Source organism: Calidris pugnax, unplaced genomic scaffold (genome assembly GCF_001431845.1).
Source record: "Calidris pugnax isolate Ruff unplaced genomic scaffold, ASM143184v1 scaffold376, whole genome shotgun sequence".
In the NCBI taxonomy this organism is placed as follows: Eukaryota; Metazoa; Chordata; class Aves; order Charadriiformes; family Scolopacidae; genus Calidris; species Calidris pugnax.
In genome coordinates, this window is record NW_015091140.1 from 211446 (window position 1) to 234505 (window position 23060).

The following is a 23060-nucleotide window of genomic DNA, read 5'->3' on the forward strand; positions in this document are numbered from 1 at the left end:
ATAAATAAAATAACCACCAAAGTTAGATCTGTAAGAGTCTTCCTGAGCAACTGGAATTTTAGTGTTACTGAAGCAGCCCTTTCTTACTAGCTGCTTCAAGGTTTTTATTCACTTCACTACCTCCTTTGGTTGCATGTAAAAGAAAGCTGTGTTGGGATTTCAGTGTTTAGAAACCTGCTGCTTCTAACAAATACATTTGTTACCACATTTATTTCATTGTTTCAACACTGTCCTTTGTCTGGCTCCCTCCTTCCTTAATGCTTTCCTTCCCTGTGAATTTAGAGATGAGGAATCTATCCTTTCACCATCCTTGTAAACCTTAATCCCTTAGCCCTGCATCACAAACCAGATTCTCTATTTCCAGGTTCCTTCTTGGACCTGTATTAATTAGAGTACATCTTTGCTGGACATGAGTGACCTATATTACACACCATCTTCCGGATGGAATGATCTTTTATCTGACAAGCTGTATTGCTTAATATATTATATTTTTAGAATCATTTAAAGTACTTATTTAAGAAGCTGAAGAAAATATATCCAATGAGATTGAGAAAACATGACACAGAAGCCTCAAATAAAATCAGAATCTCCATACACTGGATAAAAAACTGACTAGAAATTCCAGTCCTAACAGTAAGTTACCAAAGCTTGCACTGAACGATGGAGAGTATCTACTGTACACAAAGTACTCATTGTTTTGTGTTTCTGGGTATGTGTAAACTAATAAACATAACAGGACAAAACGGGGAAGGGCAAAGTAGCTTAGTCTCAAGTGACTGCTACGTAAGTTGGCATCTCTGTAGGTCTGATGCATTAAGAATACACACTCACGCCCAGCCGCAGCAGCAGAGGTGCTGGTAGGAGAGGAAAGAGCATTGGATAACGATACGTGACTAGGGCTAGAAATATTGGTTACATCCTGGGTCTGGCTTGTGACGGAGGACTGTCTCCTTAGAGCCCCCTGAAAGGAAGTGCCACTCTTGAAAGTATTGACTACTTCGATCTGTAATGGAGGAAAGAATGAGACAAGTTGCTTAAAGTATGGATACAGTTGCATAACTGACAGGAATAATAATGAAAAACAATAAATCAACCGTGCACACAGTTTTACTTCAATTGAAATAAGTACTTTTAAGTGTTCCTTTTAATGTTTTTAGATATGAAACGATCCAAATTTTCTGCCTGCATAAAATGAAACGGCTCTATAGGAGGCAGCAGAGCTGCATCAGTTTAAACAACTAGAAGATTTGAAATAACAAATTTAAACCATTTTATTTATATGTAAATAAAGTAAATAAAACTGGAATACTTGATATAACTAATCTCCACTTTTTTCCTACTGAGAATAAAATCACTTTGTTACTGCTCTCTAGGCGTTCTTCCAGAGGGAGGAAAATTCACTTAACTGGAATTGGGCAGGGGGGAAGAGTGGGGACAACACCCAGCCAAACCAAAGAAAGCTTTTAAATATTCAAAATAAAACTCTGTTTTGTCTACAAAAACGAGGCTGGCAGTATATTAGCTTGATAACATAGAAAGTGTTCCAGTATTTTATCTGACTTTTTCTCTAGTGAAAGTTTGTATAAATTAAGCATAGTGATAATGAATATAGGTCTTATATAGCTACATATTTTAAAAGATTAATATTTTCTCTTTATACAGCACACTTAAAATCACACAGAAAATGATGTGGAACTGGATTGACTGTGGCAGCAAATAACAATTTTCTATTTGTTATTTTCATATGTCTCTTGTATGCACTGTTTGATATATCCATCCTGAATACCTTCCCGACTGCTTTATTCATCACCACAGAAGATGAGTTAAAAAAAGAGCTGAGCATTTCAAGGCATTCTTTGTCACCATTATAACCCAGTAAAAAGCAGGCTCTGTGTACAGATGTAAAGCCAGGGATTGGCAGTAGACAATATGAAGGGGTAAATACCTGCTACAAATCCCTACACACCAAAAAACCCTCTTTGTTACATTAGTACAACCACAACCTGACAAAGCAGCAGTAGCAGTATCAAATAGAAGAATTCAACCAACTACTTATTTGAAGTAACCCACTGTTACCAGATTTGTAACTTTCAACCCAATTTTCTGAAGATATGCAGCCTAGAAAGTAGTTGGGAGAACTTAGACTGGTGTATTTATCAATTAAAGCAGCACAAATCTTGGTGCAAGCCCTCCTAAATTTTCCAAGTTGAAAGCACTAAAATAAATTGGCTAACATTTTCTGCAGTGGGCAGTCTTGGGAATAAAAAAATTCATATGGCTTCATCTTTAATAGTATGGATATATCTCCTCCCATAATCTTATCTTTGGTCATCATTGTTTATTTTCCTGCATGTTTTTAATGGGAATAATCATATCATAGCCAGCTGTAAAAGGGATCAAAGGTTACTGCTGTAAAATTGTCACGCTAACCTACGTAAAAACTCTACAAACATGAAATAGCTGATTTGTTCCCTGACCCACTGTTTGAGAGTCCTGTTTACAACATCCATTCAAATCCGTGCACACTAAGAGACGTACAGCATTTAGCACTCATCACAACATGTTACAGCTCTGCTCTCAGTGGTTTCTGTAGCAGACATTCTGAATTACATATCGAATAAAATATCACAGTAAAAAAATACAGTCTGAGGTGAGTTAGCAGATGGAATAGGGGTACAAGTGAATCATTAGCTAAGGTTCACATTGGCATCTAGAAAAAAAAATACAGTCTGAGGTGAGTTAGCATATGGAATAGGGGTACAACTGAATCATTAGCTAAGGTTCACATTGGCATCTAGAAAAAAAACCATATGGTTTAAACCATTGTTGACATAGGAAGGCATACTAAATACTCACCTGAAATGTTCACTGTACAAAAATCTAGAAAAAAACCCCATATGGTTTAAACCATTGTTGACATAGGAAGGCATACTAAGTACTCACCTGAAATGTTCACTGTACAAAAGTAGATTAAATACAGATCTTGGGTTTTCATGATCTAACACAGGTGACAGAGCACTCTTCAAAAGAGACCATTCAAAAAAAGATTTTAAGGACTCCTACTGAGAGCATGAAGTGCGAGCACTGTGGAAGACACAGATCCTAAGCCAAAAGGCATCTCTAGATGTACAAATGCCTTCCTGATAAATCGAAGGAAAGACCTCACTATAAGAATGAAAAGATAAGGGAAGACCTGTATTTAATAGTTTATCCAGAGAAAAGAATTACAGGTGTGTAATTTACTCATTCTCCTGAATAAAGTAACCACAGATCTTCATGAATATCATTCCTAGGGAGGAAGATGACAACCTTTTTACGTAAGGGGCTGTGTTCTGCCTGAAGCCAAGAAAGAAGAGAAGAACTTGACCCAACCAAAGGAAAACAAGTTCATCTAAATAAATAATGCATTTAAAGTGCCCAAAGGAAAACGAGTTCATCTAAATAAATAATGCATTTAAAGTTAAGAACAATTCAAATTGCTAAAAAGGGGAAAGTAAATGATAAATCATATATCATGAAAAGTTTGAAAAATATCCAACAAAATATAGGATGCAATCATTTTGATTATAAGCCTTCAGGCAGAGAAAAAAAATACTGTCCTACATATGAAGCTCATTTGTAAGGTTGCAATTTTTCACCTCTCATTTTTCTCTATGTTCTATAGTCTAGAAGATCCGTATTTCTGAGGTACAAAATAGCTAATTAAAATATCAGTGATTAGTAGTTAAAAGAGGAAAAAAAGATCTTTTACTAGAATTCTGGCAGAACAAACGTTTTTCTGATATTTAACACAGAACAGATTTTCAAGAATTTCTGTTGTCATTAATGTTAACAAGACCCAGGAGATTCACCTCATCTCCAACCAGGATATTTTTTTAAAAAAAAACACAACCAAAAACCAACCAAAAACCCAAAAAACTTTTCTGCAATGCAATAAAACAGTTTCCATTCCACTTGCACCGGGCTATTGCAATGTTTTCTATATTAAAAGCTGTATGTAAAGCTATAAAAGGAGGTGCTAGCTTATTATCTAACTTCAAAACCACTTGCCAGGAGGGACTTTCATTGCTGTAGGGTTTCCATTGGTTCAACAGAAAATTTTTAATGCAGAGAGGAAGAGAAAGAAAATGCAGTACAGCACCTCTATGTATGTTTTAGTACCTAAATAGGAGTAATCTTTTTTCAGTAGCAATTAACATGGCACCTGTATATTTTTCAGTTGCAGTTCTAGATGGTTATTTCCCACCTTAAGCAGATAAAGCAAACTGAATTACAGGATGAATGAAGCAGAGGAAGAAAGAATCAGGTCCAGTGTTCTAAAAATCTCACATGTAGCTTGAAAGTTTGCAAACCTCCACACTCAGAATTTTTCTATACTGAAGTACAATGTAACTAGAGAAACTGTTAAATATACAATTTAAAAAAGATGCAATCATTTTCAGGTGTTATGCAGATTACACAGTTTTGCCTGACAGTGAACTTGCTGAACTTTCCAAAGGCTGTTAGATCTGCCAGGATGGTGTGATGAGTCTTCTCTCAACTCTTTTATTCCTTCAGAATGAAGGATTTGGGAGAACAGCAACAAAGACTTGAGAAAAATTGCTGAAAACTAGCAGAGGTTGAAAAGCCCTGTCTTTTGTGCCATTTAAGACCCCCTTTATATCTTTCTGAAACTTGCATAACTAGGATGAGTCATTTGAACTTTGTATGTTAGTGGTCTCCTGAGAGAGCTATCCACAAGGAAACACGTCCATTCAGAGAAGAAGAACATGCATCCGTCCAGAGAAGCCCTAAAGTATATTTATAAGACAACAAAATATCTAAATGAACAAAAGTAGACCAAAAAAAGAAAATCAGAAGTAGATACCCAGTCTCTTTGACTCAGTTACGTGCATTTTTCATATACCTTTAAAGTAAATTCATGCATGTCTTCACAGAAATATGTGATGTTTCAGTATGAAGAAATCAATAGTGGAAATCGTTTCTCTGGTGTCTACGTTTGAACACTCTGTGTTGAGAGAGGGTGCGAAAAAGTAAAAATTGTCTTTAGTACTGCAAAGTTTTTGTCAGTTTGGATGAGTTTTTATGGGAGTATCACAAGGGACATCTGTCAGTTATCTGAGAAAAACACTGCTAATGTAGATTCTTAGTAAGTGTTTAGGAAGGCTTTTGTTGAGTGCTGTGGCTGGCTGTCCAATAATGAATGAATAGAAAATAAGCCAAAATAAAGATAATCTATACAGCACAAGTGTATGATAGTGGGAACTGGTCTTGTTAGGATTTGAATGATCAATGTAGTCTTGAGAGAGTCTAGAGTTTATTCCTAATCCTACTGTCATCCTGTTATGTATATAAAGTGAGGGGATGCTCTACCTTCTTCCGTATCTCCAGAAGTGCATTAGACATCAGAGGATTCTTGCAAATCCTCCAGCTCCCCAAGGATGCTACAGACATCCTCATCTTCTTCCATCAACTCTTCTTTAGTTGGCTTCCTGAGAAATGTAGTACAAGTGTATGAATTTATTTGGATGGGCCACAACACGTAGTGCATCAAAACGCACTCAACTCAAGGTCCATCCAACGGTGGATCTAATTTGACCTGCGTGTAAGTTCATCACTCTCCAGTAGACACCATGGAACCCTTTTTGAATCTGTTGGCCCATTTGCTTTTTTCCATTATCATTCCACAGATGTGAAATGGATGTAAAAATCAAAGTCACTGAATAAACAAAATGAGAAAAAAATCACAGAGGCCTTTTGGCAGGAGAGAAACAATACATCCTACCAAAGATATTTCTACAACTAAGAGCAGAAAGGAGACTAAGAAGATGGATGTTAGCAAAGAAATATAATCAATGTTCATTTTGTTTTAAATAGTATAAAAGAATAATGATTTATCTGTGAATTAAGTGGACATAGTTATGCAGAAGAACTAAATGCTACCTCTTAGACTAGAAAAAGCACTGAAAGGATGTAATTTGCTTTTTTTTGTGCTTGTAGATGTTTACACTCACCACAACCAGAAAGACATCCTGACAGAAATGCCAACAGGCAACACTCCTCCTATAGCCATCAGGAAGAAAAGAATGCACATTTAGATGCCATCTCTTCATAAAGATCACGATTACCTGAGCACCTGTCTGTCACCTTTACACTGTGACAATTTGAATTTTCTCTAATGACGAGCGCTCCTGACTCAACAGAGTCAAGACACACAACCCCAAAGCTGAAGATCCGTATTTAATTACTTACCACAGAACCTTGGGAATTTGCCCAAACCCAGTTTTCACCCTCTTTCTTTTTTGCTCTGTGGATGCACTAGGGAGACCTGACTGTCCTTACTTTCAGTTAACTGCCTTCCCACAGTTTTCTTCTAAAACGCATGGCTGCATCTCTTTCTCCAGAAAAAAATGTATTCATTTGTAGATGGAAATAGGGAGAAAAGGTTGTTTATCTCGAATGAAGACAAAAATCAAAATCTTCTGAGATAAAAAATGTTCTTTAAAAGATTCTTTTAAGAAAAAAAAAAAGTTTTTCTTAATTATTCACCTCTTTTTCTTTAAAGCTTCAGGTAAAACAGTAACATCTGATATAGCAAGTAGGTAATCTGTCTTTCAGAGCTGCTCTCTTCTGCAAGCTCACACAAATACTTGATCTCAGATCAAGTAGCACTATACTAGAAAACATGCTACTTCACTGCAATGAAAAAGGCAAAATAGCTCAAATAATTTTTTTTATCAATACAGGACAAAGTTTACTAGATATCCTAACCCATACTATATGTAGGCACCACGATTCAGTGCAAATATTTAGTATATTAAAAAATGCCATGGTTTGTTGTATTTAGCAATAGTTGAGGTTTTTTAAAATAAAAAAATATATATTTCTAAGATGTCATTCATAGTAGACATAGACAACACATACATTTGAATATTTAATGGATGCTTAGGCCCTTACTGCTAAAAATAAATCCAGAACCACATTTTTCATTACCTGACAGGAAAGAAAGGAAATGCATTTTAATCATGATGCATATGGTATATGGTAGTGCCAGACAAGAAAAGATTATTTTTTTAATCAAATGACACTTTGTACTTTAGACTCAACGATTAAATTGATTCTGTTAGCGCAGAAGTGGCAGCAACAATATATTTTTTTGACAAAATACAAGAGTATGTTATAGAAAGCCTTCACACCAGTTTGCTAGCTGTTGCCACAGCCGGCATTTTCCAAATAGCACCATTTTATGAGCCATCATCACTGAAGTAGAAAAGAATGTACCTTCACAGCAGCCTTGAAAAAAGTATTGCTATGTTTGCATATTACCATTTTCACTTTATCACTCTACTATACACACACATCTTTGTTCAGGTCACCCATTTTACTATTTCACGTGTTCCTCCTTTGAAAACAGCAAAGCAACAAACAAGCACCATCATTCAACACAGACAAACTCTCTGTGGCTTTCCTTGTAACGTTATCTTGCCTTGATCAAAGATTAAGCCTTTATTTCCTAGACCATGTGGGTGTTTACTTTTAGCGTACCTGGGTTTGGATTCTGTTAAGCCCTCTGAACCAGAGAATTTGTCCACGTCGAAGTTCTCTCTCTGCATGATCGATTTCTTCAACATCTTCATTGAGTTCTTCTTCAGGGACCTCCTCCTTCTCCGTGAGCCTCCCTGCCTCCTTTAAAAACTTTAGCCTACTTGTTGGGATGGTTGCAATGACCTAAAATTATAAAAAAGTACTGAAAACATAAACCTCATCCAATAACAATTGTATAATAATCTGCTAATTACAAAAGAACACTGATACTTTAATGAGATCTATAAGCTTTTAGAAAAAGTAAGATAAGCATATTCATAATAGTACTTTACATTTATGTAACTCTGTTTTAGTCCAAAACCACTTAGTTTACTGTGTAAACAATAATTGTACAAATCATTGATTGTAAACAATCAATGTACTTGCATCATTAAATCCTATTGGCAATAGACAGCTATGGAGCAAGTTTAAGGCTGGAAAAAATGTTGTCCTTTCTCAAAAAACTGAAAGAGGATGTATTTTGAATGTAATGATTTTTAAAAAAAACTTAGCAAGGCTGATATTTCTTCAATTAGATTTTTGGGTATTTTTAATTATTTTTAATTTTTATATTTTATTTTTGGGTTAATTTTAAATTATTTTTAATATCATTTATACAATGATAATAATTAAATGTATGATAATGTCAGCTGAAAATTAGTTGCATCTCATGCTTATAAATCTTCTCGGATTCATGGATTTGACAGAGTTGGAAGGGATCACCTAGTCCAACTCCCCTGCTAAAGCACATCACTCATCAGGACTGCATCCAGGCGGGTCTTGAAAATCTCCAGAGAAGGGGACTCCACACCCTCCCTGGGCAGCCTGTTCCAGGGCTCTGGCACCCTCCCCATAAAGAAGTTCTCCCTCATATTTGAGTGGAACTTCCCATGTTCCAGCTTGAGCCCGTTGCCCCTCATCCTATTGCTGGGAACCACTGAAAAGAGTCCGGCTCCATCCTCCCTCAACCCACCCTTTAGGAACTTGTAGACATAGATGAGGTCTCCCCTCAGTCTTCTTTTCTTGAGTCCCAGCTCTTTGAGCCTTTCCTCGTAAGGGAGGTGCTCTAATCCCTTAATCATCTCTGTTGCCCTACGCTGGACTCTCTCCAGTAGTTCCCTGTCCCTCTTGAACTGGGAAGCCCAGAACTGGACACAGTATTCCAGTTGTGGCCTCACCAGTGCAAAGTAGAGGGGGAGAATGACCTCCATCAATCTGCTGGTTGGTTCACACTACATTGGTTCATGTATTCAGCTTCCCTTTTGGTTCACTCTACATTGGTTCATGTATTCAGCTTCCCTTTGTTTCAGCAAGTTGAAATTATTTTCTTGGCATTTATCAAAACTGAGGTTTTTGAAAGGTGTGGGTTTCACTGTCTCCCTGTTTGACTTCTTATAGGGCTCCCTCTTACTCTGTGTCCTTATTACTAATAAATTCTGATTAACTCAGCCCCTCTTATTATGTTTGTCCACCAAAATGGTTATTGGAAGTAATTAGTACAGGAGATGGCTAATAATCTTAAAAGTTTGCAAATATTTGTCACAAGAATTTGCAAAAATATGTCACACGATGTAACACAATTACTTTGACTACATTTCAGTGTCACCCTCTTGAGCAGTCATTTTCTCTTTGTTCTGATTTCTTTTGTCAGCTTGAATGAAAATACGAGTAGATGGCTATTTAAACAAGATATTACCTGGAACATATTGAATGCTTAAAAAAACCCCAATCTCCTATAAAGTTAACTATTAGACCCATTTAGCAAAAAAGTGCTGCAATTTTCTTTTTTGTCTTTGTTTCAGCACTGAGCAATCACCTCTCTGAAGCCCCAGTGTGTGAAAGATGGAGATAGAATCAGAGAGCTGCAGGAAAGCTGGTGAGTCTATATCTTACAGTTTTGGTAAACTGGAATGGATACAGTGAAGACGCGTGAAAAGGTACCAGATATTTTCAGGATGAAAATAAAGTGGTTTAGCTGAAGGTCTCCTTGAACTTCATGATCCACAACTCCACTTTTATTATAGTATTTTTAAATACAAATGAAGAAATGTCAAAAAAAACACCCAGTTTCTACACTACTACAGAACCTTTTAAATGCATTTTGGGGTTTGAAAAAAATGATGTAAACTTGGGAAATTAATGAATTTGTATGATGTGAGCAAAGACAAAACAGGAGAAAAAAAGAAAAGGTAAGTGCTAATCATTTAAATACTTACTGAAACTGCATCAGCTTCCCAGCTTTCAAAACACTATAATGCCAGCACTCTACAGAAAGAAGCTACTTGAGATTGTTTGGTTTCTGATTGAACTGATGGTGAAGACCTACTTGTAAGACAGTACACAGAGAAACAACTGCTTTTGGTAGTGATTCTGTCCCTCTCCTTCGTGACCCCTCTCAGCCAGGCTGATAGACTCTCCTCTAATTCTTTTTTTAGGATGTTTAGATGTCTTTTTTTTGTTCATTTGTTTTCCGTACCTGCAGACACCTGCCCAGTTCAGGTAATGGCAGACTCAATAGACTGGATGTAGGGGGCAACTAAATATTATTCCCAAGAAAACTATCATGGTTTTCAAAAGTGATCAATAATTTTGGGAATGTAACATGAAATATTTTAGAAAGACCTAGTTTTCAGAAGTGATGAGGGCCACTGTCCATCATCAGGGACAGAAATCTGGCCCTCAAAGCATCTCAGATTGGCTTCCTAGAAATTACACTTTAAATCACCTTTAAAAGTGCCAACTTTAACATCTAAACTTGAAAATCTTGATTGGTTTTAGTGGTTCACAAGAACAGCAGGTTCAGGAGACTGTGATAAAAGGAAGGGATAACAAATTTGTGCTGAACTAGAATTAGTCATAGCAGGAGAGAAAAGGCTGAGAAGGAAGAGAAGCACCTCTTCTAAAGGAAAAATAGTCTCTTTTACTGTAGAGCTCCATGAAGAGAAGACTTGCCAAAGAATGTATAGCATGTAAATATGCAAATAATGCATTTTTTTAGCTTCTGTTTTTCTTTTCTGATCACTAAATACTGACTACAAGAAAAAGAATTTTTTTTTTCCTCTGTATTTGCTTTATGTAAAATTGCAGTCTTTCAGTAATAAAATTGTTGAGGTATTCCAATACCAGTTTTATTCTAATGGCTAAGCTTTCGCAATAAGGCTTGGACAACTATGCCCATCTTTAAATTGAAAACAGATGCTGATATTATTCTTAGTTTTCAGTGGTTATGTAATAACCACATGTAACAAAATTTAGAAGCCAAATAGTACATTGATCAAAGGCTGTGGGAAAGTCTTCACAGCTGAATGATCTAATAAAACTGCTAGGATTTTTCTCCCTTTCCCTGCTTTTCTTCCCCCTCCTCCCAAAGTTGGTATTTTCCAGTCAGTTGGAAACAAATCTTTTCCTTCCAAGATTTACCAAACTGATTTTAGGTTTTCTCCCTGTGAGGTCATAAATCAAGTCCTATCTTCACGTTATACTTTCATTAGAACAATCAAATAATGGTAGTTTTCAGCAACATATGCATTACAAGCTGTCATGACTCTGAGCTTATTGTTTCAAAAAAATCTGAGGCCCAACTGTCCAAAAAGTGAATTTTTTCCACAAGAGAACAAATAATCAGTTTTGAAGCTTGCATTACAATTCCATCAGAACATTTCAGTATTCAATTACAGTTGGCAATTTCTTGCCTGTTTCTTCATAGCGGCAAACTAGTTGATCTGTATGTATCTTTACATCTGAGAGGCAAGATGTAACCATCTTTTTCATGTGTCTTTTTTACTGTGTCAGGTGGCATCAACTTAAATACATTAATAATGCATTCAAAGATGAAAAAAATTAACATTAGCTTTGCAATACGTGTTTGTACGTAAAAGAATAATGTAGTATTTTAACAATACTGATTGTATGTGTATTGTTACTTCCAGACAATCACATAACTTAACTATCTCATTGACTCTTGGTTTTACATCTATATATAATACTATATTAGGTAATGATGACACAGCTTGTAGCAGAATTTTAAAATGACACGCGAGTTAAATTGCACTTTTCTGCAACTATTATAGGAAAATATCCTTTTCCTTGCATCCTTTGCACAGAGAAGTAGGTGGATGGAGGACCAGCATCCCTGGGGGTGTCTATCAAATGCTCTGGGCTTAGTCCTGTGCCAGCACCAAGGCTACCATGGATTGACAGAATGGCAGTTGCAGCAAGGGAATGAGTGGGCTGACAGAGAACTGGAGCTTCTTTTCACTTTCAAAAATTGGAACACACACATTGGGTACTCTATTGCAGGGAAGGTTACAGTGCATATGCCCTTACTATATTTTTTTTGTGACTAGAAAACTAGGTTATGAATCAAACGTCTTTCATGAAAAAGCCTAACTGAAGAAGACCTTGTTGATAGCACACCCTGCTTAGGGAAAGAAAAGATATGAAAATTAACAAAAATCAAAAGTAACAGTGGGATAAATTATCCTTACTACTATACCTATTCTTGAAGTACTTAGAGAGCATCCTATATTTCAGTGTGTGCTAAATATGACATTGTGAGATATCAAGGAAACAACAGTGTAACAGGATTATGAACAATATCAGCTCTTTGATTGGTTTAGAAAACCAAAAGAAAGAAATCTGCTTATTCCTAAATGCTTACCTGACCCCATACAAGTTCTCCTAATCCAATAAATACACACCACATCCACTGATCAAGCTGCAGGGGAGAACAGCTAAATGGTTTTCCTCCAAACTGGACAATTACTATCTACAAAGAAAAGCAGAAGGAGAAAGCAGGTAAACATTATCAGGGGAAAAAACAAAACATTCCCCACAAAACCCCCCCCAGCTTCTGAGTATTCTCAGCTCGGGACATGTTGACCCTGATGGGGTTTATTTTGGAATGTCCACCGCATGAGAGATTTTCCCTCTAATTAACATTTTATTGTACACTTACAGACGTGTTATCGTGGTTAGACTGATAATGTACCAAAAATCTAGTCCTGTTGGAAAAAGAGGGTGGGAAAAGCACACAGCTTGCAGCAGGATAACCAATGCACACAGAATCTGAACAAGTTTCTAAGCCTGCTTAGAGCGAGAAGGCTTTGCTAACTGAAAATCAGCTATTATTGATATTTTTGGATAGCAGTGCTACTACTGTATTTTTGGATAAATAGATAGGGACGTGAAATCCAGAGATTTTAAACTGTCAAAGGCTGCAAAACAGAAGTTCCAAGTAATTTGTCCAGTCTAAGATACAAAATAACACTAATACATAAAGGGTTGCTTTCCTGTGTGTGTGAATAAACACAAACTATGAACACAGACTCATTCCACGTGAAGTGCAAATACACAGGAAGGAGGAATGGGACAGAAAATGGAAGTCGTGGATAGGAAATGGGAAAATGATTGCAGACAGTAAGGAAAAAGGAGAATGCAAAACAAAAATTGTGAATATGATGCTAAAATTATAAGAACGAAATTACAACTCTTCATTGAGAAATTTCTAAATGCTATATGGGAGGTATGGCATATTTTAACTCATCTCCCTGCACTGTAAAAATCATTTATTTATCCTAAAAGCAGAGAAAGGAATTTAAAAAGTAAAAAAAAAAGCTATTGCTTGTTTGGGGACAGGAGTGGTGACTACCCTTTTATTTCTCATCTCACAGAAGCACTTTCTTTGCATCTTGAGGATACGTTGTAATAGTCTCCATATTTTTTCCTTTGAAAATTTGGCCACTGATGCTGGCTTTTCGAAAGGGTTTAGAAATAGAACTAAACTAAACTAAACTAACTAATAGTTAACAGAAATATTGCACTCAAAGATGAAGTATCAAAGCCATTTAGTCTGTGCTTCACAGAAAGTGTAGTAAATATGTATGGACTAAGATTTTTTAAAATATGAAATAAAACCACTTCTGTAATTTCCCATATCCATCTATGTAATCCAAATTCCTGGAGACAACAATTTTCTCTTTAGAATAAAACGCTTGGCTCACACATCCAGCTATTAAAACACACAGCCAAAATAATAAATACTTCTCTGACATTGCTTCAGCAAGCAACGTTATGCAAAGATATAGTCCCACTACGCAATAAACAAAGTGGAAAATTAATAGAAAGATGGACCTCCTGCTGTCCCAAGAAAAATTACCTGATTTTTGACATAGAACTGGAACTTCTTTTCACTTTCAAAGATGTGCCATGGCTGAACACACACACACACACACATGCTACATTGGGTACCATATTGCAGGGAAGGTTACAGGGCATTTGCACTTACTTGAAAGCAAGTAAGAGTCACAGCCAAGTACTCATGCTACAATGTCCTTTTTGAGTCACACACAGAAGAAAAACCTTAACATAAATTTCTGATGCATAGTTACTAATTCTTGTCCAAATCATTACCTGAATAGCAAAGGTACCCAGTACAATAGTGCAAAAAATGGGATTTCTGAAGATGCCATCAAAGACATTTCTTTCGCCGTGGATTTTCCGTGCGTTGATTTCATTGAAAAGCTGCATCATGACAAAGGTGTTGAAGATAATGGTGTAATGCTCTGAAGGAGGAGAGTGAAGTGGTGCGTTCCTCCCGCTGTCAATCTTAAACATTTTCTCACCTAGGTATAAGACAAAAATAAAGGTTTCCACAAGAATAAATTAATCAAACTTTAATTTATATTTCCCTTGTTTGCTTTAGCTGGTTGTCTCCTTTGCTCTGCTTTACTGGCTTTCTTTCTGCACTTACTATAATATAGGCAGAATATGTAACACCAGTGAGCAAGAGGCATCTAAACTTCCTGAGCAAAAAGATTCTCAAATGATGATTTTTATCCCATAACTCGGTATACCTACACAAACAGTTTTCAGTAGTACTTTTCCTCTAACTGAGTAGTAATTACTCTAAGTCAGTTCTTTCTGATGTACCAGGCACTTGAGACCACTGACAGTAGGTTTGCCATTTTCTACAAGAGCAACCACTCTTTAGCAAGATTTACCCATTTGCTAGTCAAGTGTGGTACGGCGTAACTCTTAACAATTCATTCAAGGATATTAATGATAAAACAGAGACATTCCTGGTTTAAAACAGATTTGGGTTTGATCATTCTGCTTTGAAACCATATCATCAGGCAATACTCTTTATTTTGATAATTTGACTATCACTTTTAGATTTGACCAATAAAAAAAGGAAGAGACCACCTATGATAAGTAACTGTAAAAATGAGGTAAGCTTTGGAAAGATATTTGTATCTGAGGGACCTCTTTCTTATGGAATCATAGCATGGCTTGGGTTGGAATGGATCTTTAAAGATCATCTAGTCCAATCCCCCTGCTATGGGCAAGGACATCTTTCAGTAGATCATGTTGCTCAAAGTCCCATCCAACCTGACATTGGACACTTCCAATGATCAGTCTTGTGGCTCCTCCTCTGGACCTGCTCTAACAGCCCCATGTCTTTCGTGTACTGGGAGCTCCAGAGCTGGACACAGAACCCCAGGTGGGGTCCCACCAGAGTGGAATAGAGGGGGAGAATCCCCTCTCCACCTACTGCCCACGCTTCGTGTTATGCAGCCCAGGATACGATTGGCTTTCTGGGCTGTGAGTGCACGTTGCCAGGACATGGCCAATTTTTCTTCCATTTTCTTACACACAAAGTTTACAGATAACATACAGTTACTGAAAGGAGCATTGTCTTAAAGTAAGGACAGGGCATTTCCATGAAGATGTAAATAATGAATGAAATAAGAGTAAAGAAGATTATCACAACACGTTTCCATAACCAGTGTTTTGTTAATAAAAGCAAATAACGTTTTTTCTGCTATCCCACTAGCATTATATTCAGAATTTCTGAAGAAAGAAGAAAGGTTTCCTCAGGTTTTCTCCTGAGGTCATTAATTCCATCAGCTAAGTTAACAGGGAGCGGTTTTTTGCCTTGGGGTATTTGAGCAGTTTGTGTTCAAGTCACTGGGAATAATGAGCATGTTTCCATAGAAAGAATTTGGCTTATAGTCTTTTGACAGAAAGTAGATTACGATATCACAGATGTATCACTAACACAATAGGAGGCCACAAAACTTTAAATGTGATACATCAGAGATTTTTAAGAAGATTATACATCTCCAGAGAGATAATTAACTATTGGAAAACATTCCCCTTACTACATATAAACAATAAAGGAAAAAATTAATGAAAACAGATACCATCAGTTTATCTTTTATAGATATACACACGCACACACACACCCCCCATATATATACACACATTACATCTATTTGCTTTCATTCAATACACAAACACAAATGTCTGAATACTTTCTTTAGCAAGAGTACCTGTCCATAAGTCTCTATTATTGCATTCCATCAGTTAATTGGCAAAGCAGAAATGCTGCTAATTGCAGAATGGCAGTGGTTAAACCCGTAACTAATTTTTATTTCCAAACATGTTCCAAAAGTTGTTGCAGTATATCAGCTTTAAGTTTATTATGCCTAGTTGCTGAGGTTAAGATTTTTTTTTTTTATACTAGTTTCACAGAACTAGACAGTCACTTTTGGACTTCTGATGTGCCTGATGTCACAGGCATGTGACAAATTACCAAAGGCATTACTGTATGTTCAAACACATTGTATTTATTGCCACATCACACAAACACAAATGTATGAATAATACTTTCTTTAGCAAGAGTACCTGTCCATAAGTCTCTATTATTGCATTCCATCAGTTAATTGGCAAAGCAGAAATGCTCTAATTGCAGAATGGCAGTGGTTAGACCCATAACTAATTTTTATTTCCAAACGTTTTCCAAAAGGTGTTATAGTACATCAGCTTTAAGTTGAAGTCGGTTGGGCTGCGTCCCTCAAAGTATGTGTGGTTTTCCAGAGACAAAAAGAAGTAATTAGACTAGACTTCTGATGTGCCTGACGTCTCAAAGGCAGTACTGTATGTTCAAACACAGTGTATTTATTGCCACATCATAGAAAAAAATTGAAAAATTTAATATACTAGCCTCTACAGAAACCTAATACAAAAAAAAAAAAAGTATTAGTTTATCAAAATATAAATCTCAATAATTTGGAATTTATTTACTAAACCACTGAGTTTAGAACATCATCTCACTGCAAATTTGAGCCTTGCTTGTGGATTTTATAAAGGAAAAGACTATTTCCTAGGCTTATCAGAAAATCGGTTGGGCTGCATCCTTCAAAGTATGTGTGGGTTTTCCAGAGACAAAAAGAAGTAATTAGAATAGGGTGAAAACACTTGGTTTTCTTTTCATCAGGGCTCAGCATAAGTCATAAAACTCATCAAAAAGCCATTAAAATTCCCCATAAAGTTCACAGAAGTTCTTGTTCCAAGATTCATATCACATGAATTACCGAGACCTTTTACACTTGTTTTAGAGAATCTGAAATTACAATTTCCTTAGACTCAGCAGACATTCTGAAAATACACTGTAAGCCTAGCAGTATTACAGACCATCTCTCTTCAAAACCTGGCAATTATTTTGGTTTAAATAGCTCCAGTGTAAACAGACCATCACCTCCTTTGAGCATTCCAAATAAGCTGCCAAGTTGTTGGTGAGGTGGAGCAAGACTTTCACAAAAGAGCTCAAAAACCTCCTAAGATTCATAAATTTACATTTACAGCTTATATGGGAGTCTGTGTATAAAGAAAAAAATCTAAAAGACAACACATGTAATTTAACAGCGATGACACAGTGACAAGAAGACAATACCCAATTGATAAAATTATCAGTCCTTTGAGCAAATTCACTTATTATTGTGGAGCAACAGAATCTATTATTAGCCCCTGCCGTTGCCTGCAGCAAGAAACATTCCTCCTCCTTCCCTCCCCTCCAAAATACAACCTATAAAAAGCATCCGTCACTAGCAAGGCCTGAGGAAGAGTCCAGTAATCTAATAAATCCGATTTTTTCCCCTTTTAATATCCATTCTAGATATTAAATGTCAAAACAGAGTGCTATTTGTATCATTTAATACTGATTACTTGCTTATCTCCACTACTTAAGATCAACATTATTTCTTGACGATGGCAAACATTTTGCTCCCGATTAGAGCGTCTCCAGATATTGGTAAAATGGATCTTGATTTTTGTTGTGGGTTGTTTTTTTCTTTAAATTTATTGTTACATGCCTACTAAAGGTGACAAGTCTCAAAATGAAATTTCAGTATAGAAGCAGCAGGATAGATACTCCAATTAAAACGTAACCTACGTTTCAACAAACTTTTGCCAAAGCCCAAACCTACATTTTTTTAGGACGCAAAAAAGCTCACTGAGGCCCTTCCCAATGTAAACAACATGTGAAAAGTGACTAAATCCCTCAATTAAATCTGTTCTGTTTCCCCTACTGTTTCTGATCCCATTAAACACCTCGGTCCTGCCACCTGTTTCACTATGACAGACTTGATAAATGTGCATTAAGTGGTTACATTTAAAGCATTTAGACACGTCAGGCTACAAGATCTAGATGCTTCTAAACGAACCAACAAGCCTGATAAACTTCCTTACCGACAAAAAGAAGCGTAAATATGAGAGTAAGCTGATAAACAGCATGGCCCAGAATGTTCTTCATCATGGTACGGGATATAAGAGGTTTGTTCCTGCCATATGGCTTCCTTAGCAGCAGAGCCTCTGTTGGAGGTTCGGTGGCCAAAGCAAGTGAGGCAAAGGTGTCCATAATTAGATTGACCCACAACATCTGTACGGCTTTTAGAGGAGAGTCCTGTGGAGACAAATTAGAAAGTTACCTATTTCCTAGAAAAATAATTGTGGTAATTTCATTTCTGTGTGACTGCAAGCAGTGCTGAAGACAAGAGTCTGAAATACATGGACCTTTGGGCTGACCTACCATGACCTTTCTTCCATTTCTTGTGCAAGACCAGAATCACAGGAAACACAGTGATCTGAGCAAAGATAAGTTCCCTCCAGTCAGTTAAATCAGGAATATCTACAATCACACAATTCTTATAAGGCATAACATTAACACTTAATAATATATTTTAGCATAGCCTCCTTTACTTCATGCATCGTGCTTAAATTTTCAGCTGAATTTAGGTAACTAGAAAATGTAAGTGGGAGTTTCTTTCCTGGAAGAAAAAATTATACTGAAACAATTTAAAAAGTAATGTTTCATTTTAATATAACCTACCTATCTGGCTTTTTCAGAAACAGCTTGAAATGATTAAAAATTTATTAAATAATTACTGAGACATTTTAATACATCTTAATTAAGGCCTTTTAAAAACAGTAGTGATGAAAAATGCCTGATACTTGAATTAAAAAATTATTCTGAAAGTCATTAAACTATATAAAATGCGCAAAAGAAAGAAAATCTTTATTATTTTACTGGGTAACAGGATACCATATTTAAAGCTACAGAACTGGAAAGAAAAAAACCCAGCCATTACTACTTTTCAGGGTGAAGTACTTATTTTCTGGAGCAGATCGCCAACCGCTAGAAGGAGCTCTTTCCTCACTTTAATTCAAGAAAGAGTCTATGGTCATATTACAGAGGACTTGACATCACAGTTGTTTGATGGTTGTTTTTTTTTAAAGGTAACTAAATTAAAGCAAACTTAACACAGATCTTAGGAGAACTCTAGATGGCTATTATAAAGTTTTGATTTTTAATTCATTGGGGCAGCTGCAATGATGGATGCAATTGCTTCAAGGAGCTGCATCAGGAAAAATGAAGTAGGTTCTTTACGGGTATCTACCTACATCCTGTGCCTTTAAACTGAATACAAAAAGGGCAGCATTAGTAAGGTCTGCTTCCTGGTTCAAATAGACGGATTTTATTAGGGAAACAGAATCTCAAACGTAATAAGGTAGCAGTATGATGAATTTTATAATCTAAAGCGTGAAAGTTGGAACGTCACAGCACTATTTTTATGCATTACATTACCATGGTGCTGCAGTAGTGAAGCACAGAAATTTATGGAACAGCACAGAAGCCAAATCAAAGCCAATAAAACCACCTTATGAACTCTGCCCTTTTCTTCAAAGGGTTAAATGTTCACTTTTAATGAAATATTATCAAATAATGAGGGCCAGCATCCCAAGGACACATGGAGAACAAGGGTGAAAGGTTTGGTCTCTTGGGGATGTGGTTTATATTCCATGTCTCCCTTGAGAAAAAATATTATTTCCTCTTGAAAATATATTTTTAACACCCTTATGTTTACACAAATTTTGATATATTTATAGAAATTATTCATTTTTGCATATTCAAAGGGATGGAGAAAAGCAACCTACTGTTTCTAAGTCTTACAGGTTGGCTACATCAAGGAAGGGAGGAAGATTAGCATTAATAGATTCTTGACTTTTTAGTTACGGGTTACGTTAATTGGGCTTATCTGGAGAGTTCAGCTCACTCATTTGACATGCAGCTGCAGAAACAAGAAACATTTTTGTCTTTAGTGGTGGCTAAAATCCTAAAAGCAATCAGGACAAATTTTGGTCCTAATGGCAAGGAGAGTACTTGCACTAAAAGCAGTTTGTTGTTTGGACTCAGAGACCCTACACTTGGACACAGTACATACAGAAAAAGGAAGACATGTTTTCTACTGAAGAATTTTCCTTACTGTAGTTTTACCTATCTAGTTAATAAGTTCTCTTGAGAAACATTCTCTACTTTGAGATATTACAATAGCTGGATTTCTGCTTCATACACTGACTTCTAGGTCAATAAAAACAAATTTGTCTGCTGCGCTTAAGAAATAGAGTGAAATATTCAGGTGCCTATCAGAGCCTGACAAATTCCTAGCATAACAAAAAGTCAGATTCTTCCAGTCTCTAAATCACACAAGTGTAATTGGCAGTCATCAGTTTTGGCAACAGCATGTTCTCACCATTTCACACTGCCAATCACCTTGGGTGGCTATGGTGCCTCTAATAATTATCTATTATTGGCAGTGCTACACTGTTCAGTCAAGTGTGAAAGCTCATTCTAAGCTGAAGCCAAAACATTAAATACACATTAGGCTGGGCAGGCAGTGGAATGAAATTTCCACTGCAACTCTATCTGATTTCTGATTAGTTGGTGGAAACTGAGGAAAATATATATCAGTTAAGGAGCTTAGTCCTCTGTTGCAGATTTTAGTCACTTATGCAAGTGGGAGGCAAATTCAATGTTCTTTTCACTGCATTTTAGGCACTAAATGACTAGCTAATAATTCTTAGTTCACTTTCTGAAGACTTCGTGGATGAAAGCTGTTCAAACTGCAAACCACCCAAAATCGCCACTTATTTGTCAAATTCCTTTCCACTTGACCTTGGAATAGGTTAGCGTTGGCCTAGAGGTAAAAGGAAAATGTCCCTTAAATCAAGTGATGTTACACTTCATCTTGGAAACACTTAAAAGTACAAATCACCAAAGGCTGGAAATAAACTACAAATCTTTTGTGACATGCAGAGCCTCACAAATTTTAGAGCTTGTTACTTTTGATTTAGATGACAAGCTGTAAGGGAATAAGAAGGTATTTTCACCCTTACCTCTTTACTCCCACTTGTCACAAAACACATGTATGGATTCATAAAAATATGCATTTTTGGTAGATTAACTTTACATACATTAACACAAAAAAATGTTAGCCCTCGCTTCTGCTGCTAGATCACACTAATTGTATGGAAGGGGCATCCTCAGTTCTATTTCCATGCCTCTAAACCTTACCAAAACAAAGCTAAACAGTAGATACTTTGATTTTATATTACAGCTTTTTCAGATTTGCCAATGCTATTATTTTAGGATTTTCCAAATACAGTTCTGCAGTAAAACATTATAACCATGTAAATTACTGCCTCATACATGTAAGTATAGATCATCCTCATTTTTTGAACAAGATCTGTAAAAACAATAAGTGATTCATGCAGTAGTTCATTGCTACAGTGCTTTTTAATTAACATTTAATTTTCCAAACATAATGTCCTATAGAGTCACTGTTTTCAGTTCTTAATGTCTGCTAAAACATTAAGTCGTTCTCAAAGTACAAGAATAATTTGAATGTAAAATGTTAAAACACCGTCTTTGTCTTATCTTTCTTTAATGCAACCTTTTTGAATAGTCACATTGCCTCAACAGTTGGAGACAAAATCTGGCAGAGACAAAGCTGCTAGCTTTATAGTTCCAGTAAAAAACTGTTAGCATTTGCCTGAACTGCATTTTTAAATCTTATTTTGTACACACCCAGATTATTTCTAACAGCTTCAAACATAAACACCTAATATTTTCTTAGTACTGTGTATACATGTTGGGAACAGGAAACAGATGAACCTTCTGGCTTTGTAAGGAATGTATGGAACTCTATATGATACCTAGAGATGTGGAGCAATGACTCATTTCAGTACAAAATTCTCAATAATTGTAGGCAGGGCTCCAAAGAAAAACCACCACTGAGTCCATCATGGGCTCTGCAAAAGCGTTATTCGCAGAATGAAATCAGAATGTAAGAGTTTATATCTCATAAATCCACTGGAAAAAGAAAATACTGGTTTAACCTTAGGTAAGGGTTGCTAAACAGAAAGGACAATTATGTGCAAACTGGTCAACATAACCACACCCTGATCACTTTAAAAGCAGGCATTGGACAACACAAAAGGAAGCAGGACCTAAATGAATTTGTTAATGGAAAGATAAGGTGAATTAATACAGCTCAGCTGCATTGTGCCACACAAACTGCACTGACATGGGAGCAGCAGACATAAGAGTTGTCCAGCTTTGCATCAGAGACTTCCTTAAGCTTGGTTTTTTTGTATGACCTACATCTCAGAGTGCTTTATGTAACTATAGAATCACAACACAACAGTTCATTATTAGTTGAAAATTCAGAACTCTTGGCTTACGCACTGACCTGTTGTAAATTGAAACAGGGCCCAACGTAAGTTAGATCCCTGTGAGGGGCAGCTTAGTTTTGGTGACCCTGTAGCTGTGATTCCTATCCTGCTTAGAGTATGATTTCTGTTACCTTAACATGACTTTGTGCTGGGACTGATGACAGAGAATACTGAATGACCGTTTGCATTGGTCCCATTTAGCCTGCATAATAACTTTTTAATATCCCACTGCTACTCCTTTATAATCCATATATAACGATGGAGTAGCATGTAGGGTCCCACACACCTTGTGCATGTAGTTAAACATCTACTGAAACAGCAAACTAGGACAAAATAGAAATAACAGATATAATAGATTCTCTAGCAGCAGCACCTTGCTGAAGCAGGCTTTGGGTAGATAAATAGTAAGATAATATTTGCTTAACATTAACAGAATTAAGCTAAACAGTACAAGCCTGAAGCAGAATTGGCAAGAACACTGATTTTATTTATGTATTTGAGAGAAAAAGCAGCAGATCCTTAAAATGACCACTAATGGTCACAGATTCTACCAATTACTTTTCTTAAGCCTCTCCTGAGGTGCTCTGGACCAAACAAATCATCTCCTACTTGGCAGTGCATTC

The 23060-nt window shown here is 36.4% G+C and overlaps 1 protein-coding gene across 3 annotated transcripts in view; it reads right to left on the reverse strand.

Annotated features, from left to right (window-relative positions):
* ATP2B2 (ATPase, Ca++ transporting, plasma membrane 2) overlaps positions 1-23060 on the reverse strand; it is a 270013-nt gene that overhangs the window by 21432 nt on the left and 225521 nt on the right. For all 3 annotated transcript variants that reach the window (XM_014958671.1, XM_014958670.1, XM_014958668.1), the window contains 4 exons: positions 18115-18328; positions 13996-14207; positions 12245-12352; positions 7546-7728 (listed from right to left, as the gene is read on the reverse strand). In XM_014958671.1, coding sequence (XP_014814157.1) covers positions 7546-7728; positions 12245-12352; positions 13996-14207; positions 18115-18328 — 717 coding nt within the window. The remainder of the gene's footprint in view (positions 1-7545; positions 7729-12244; positions 12353-13995; positions 14208-18114; positions 18329-23060) is intronic.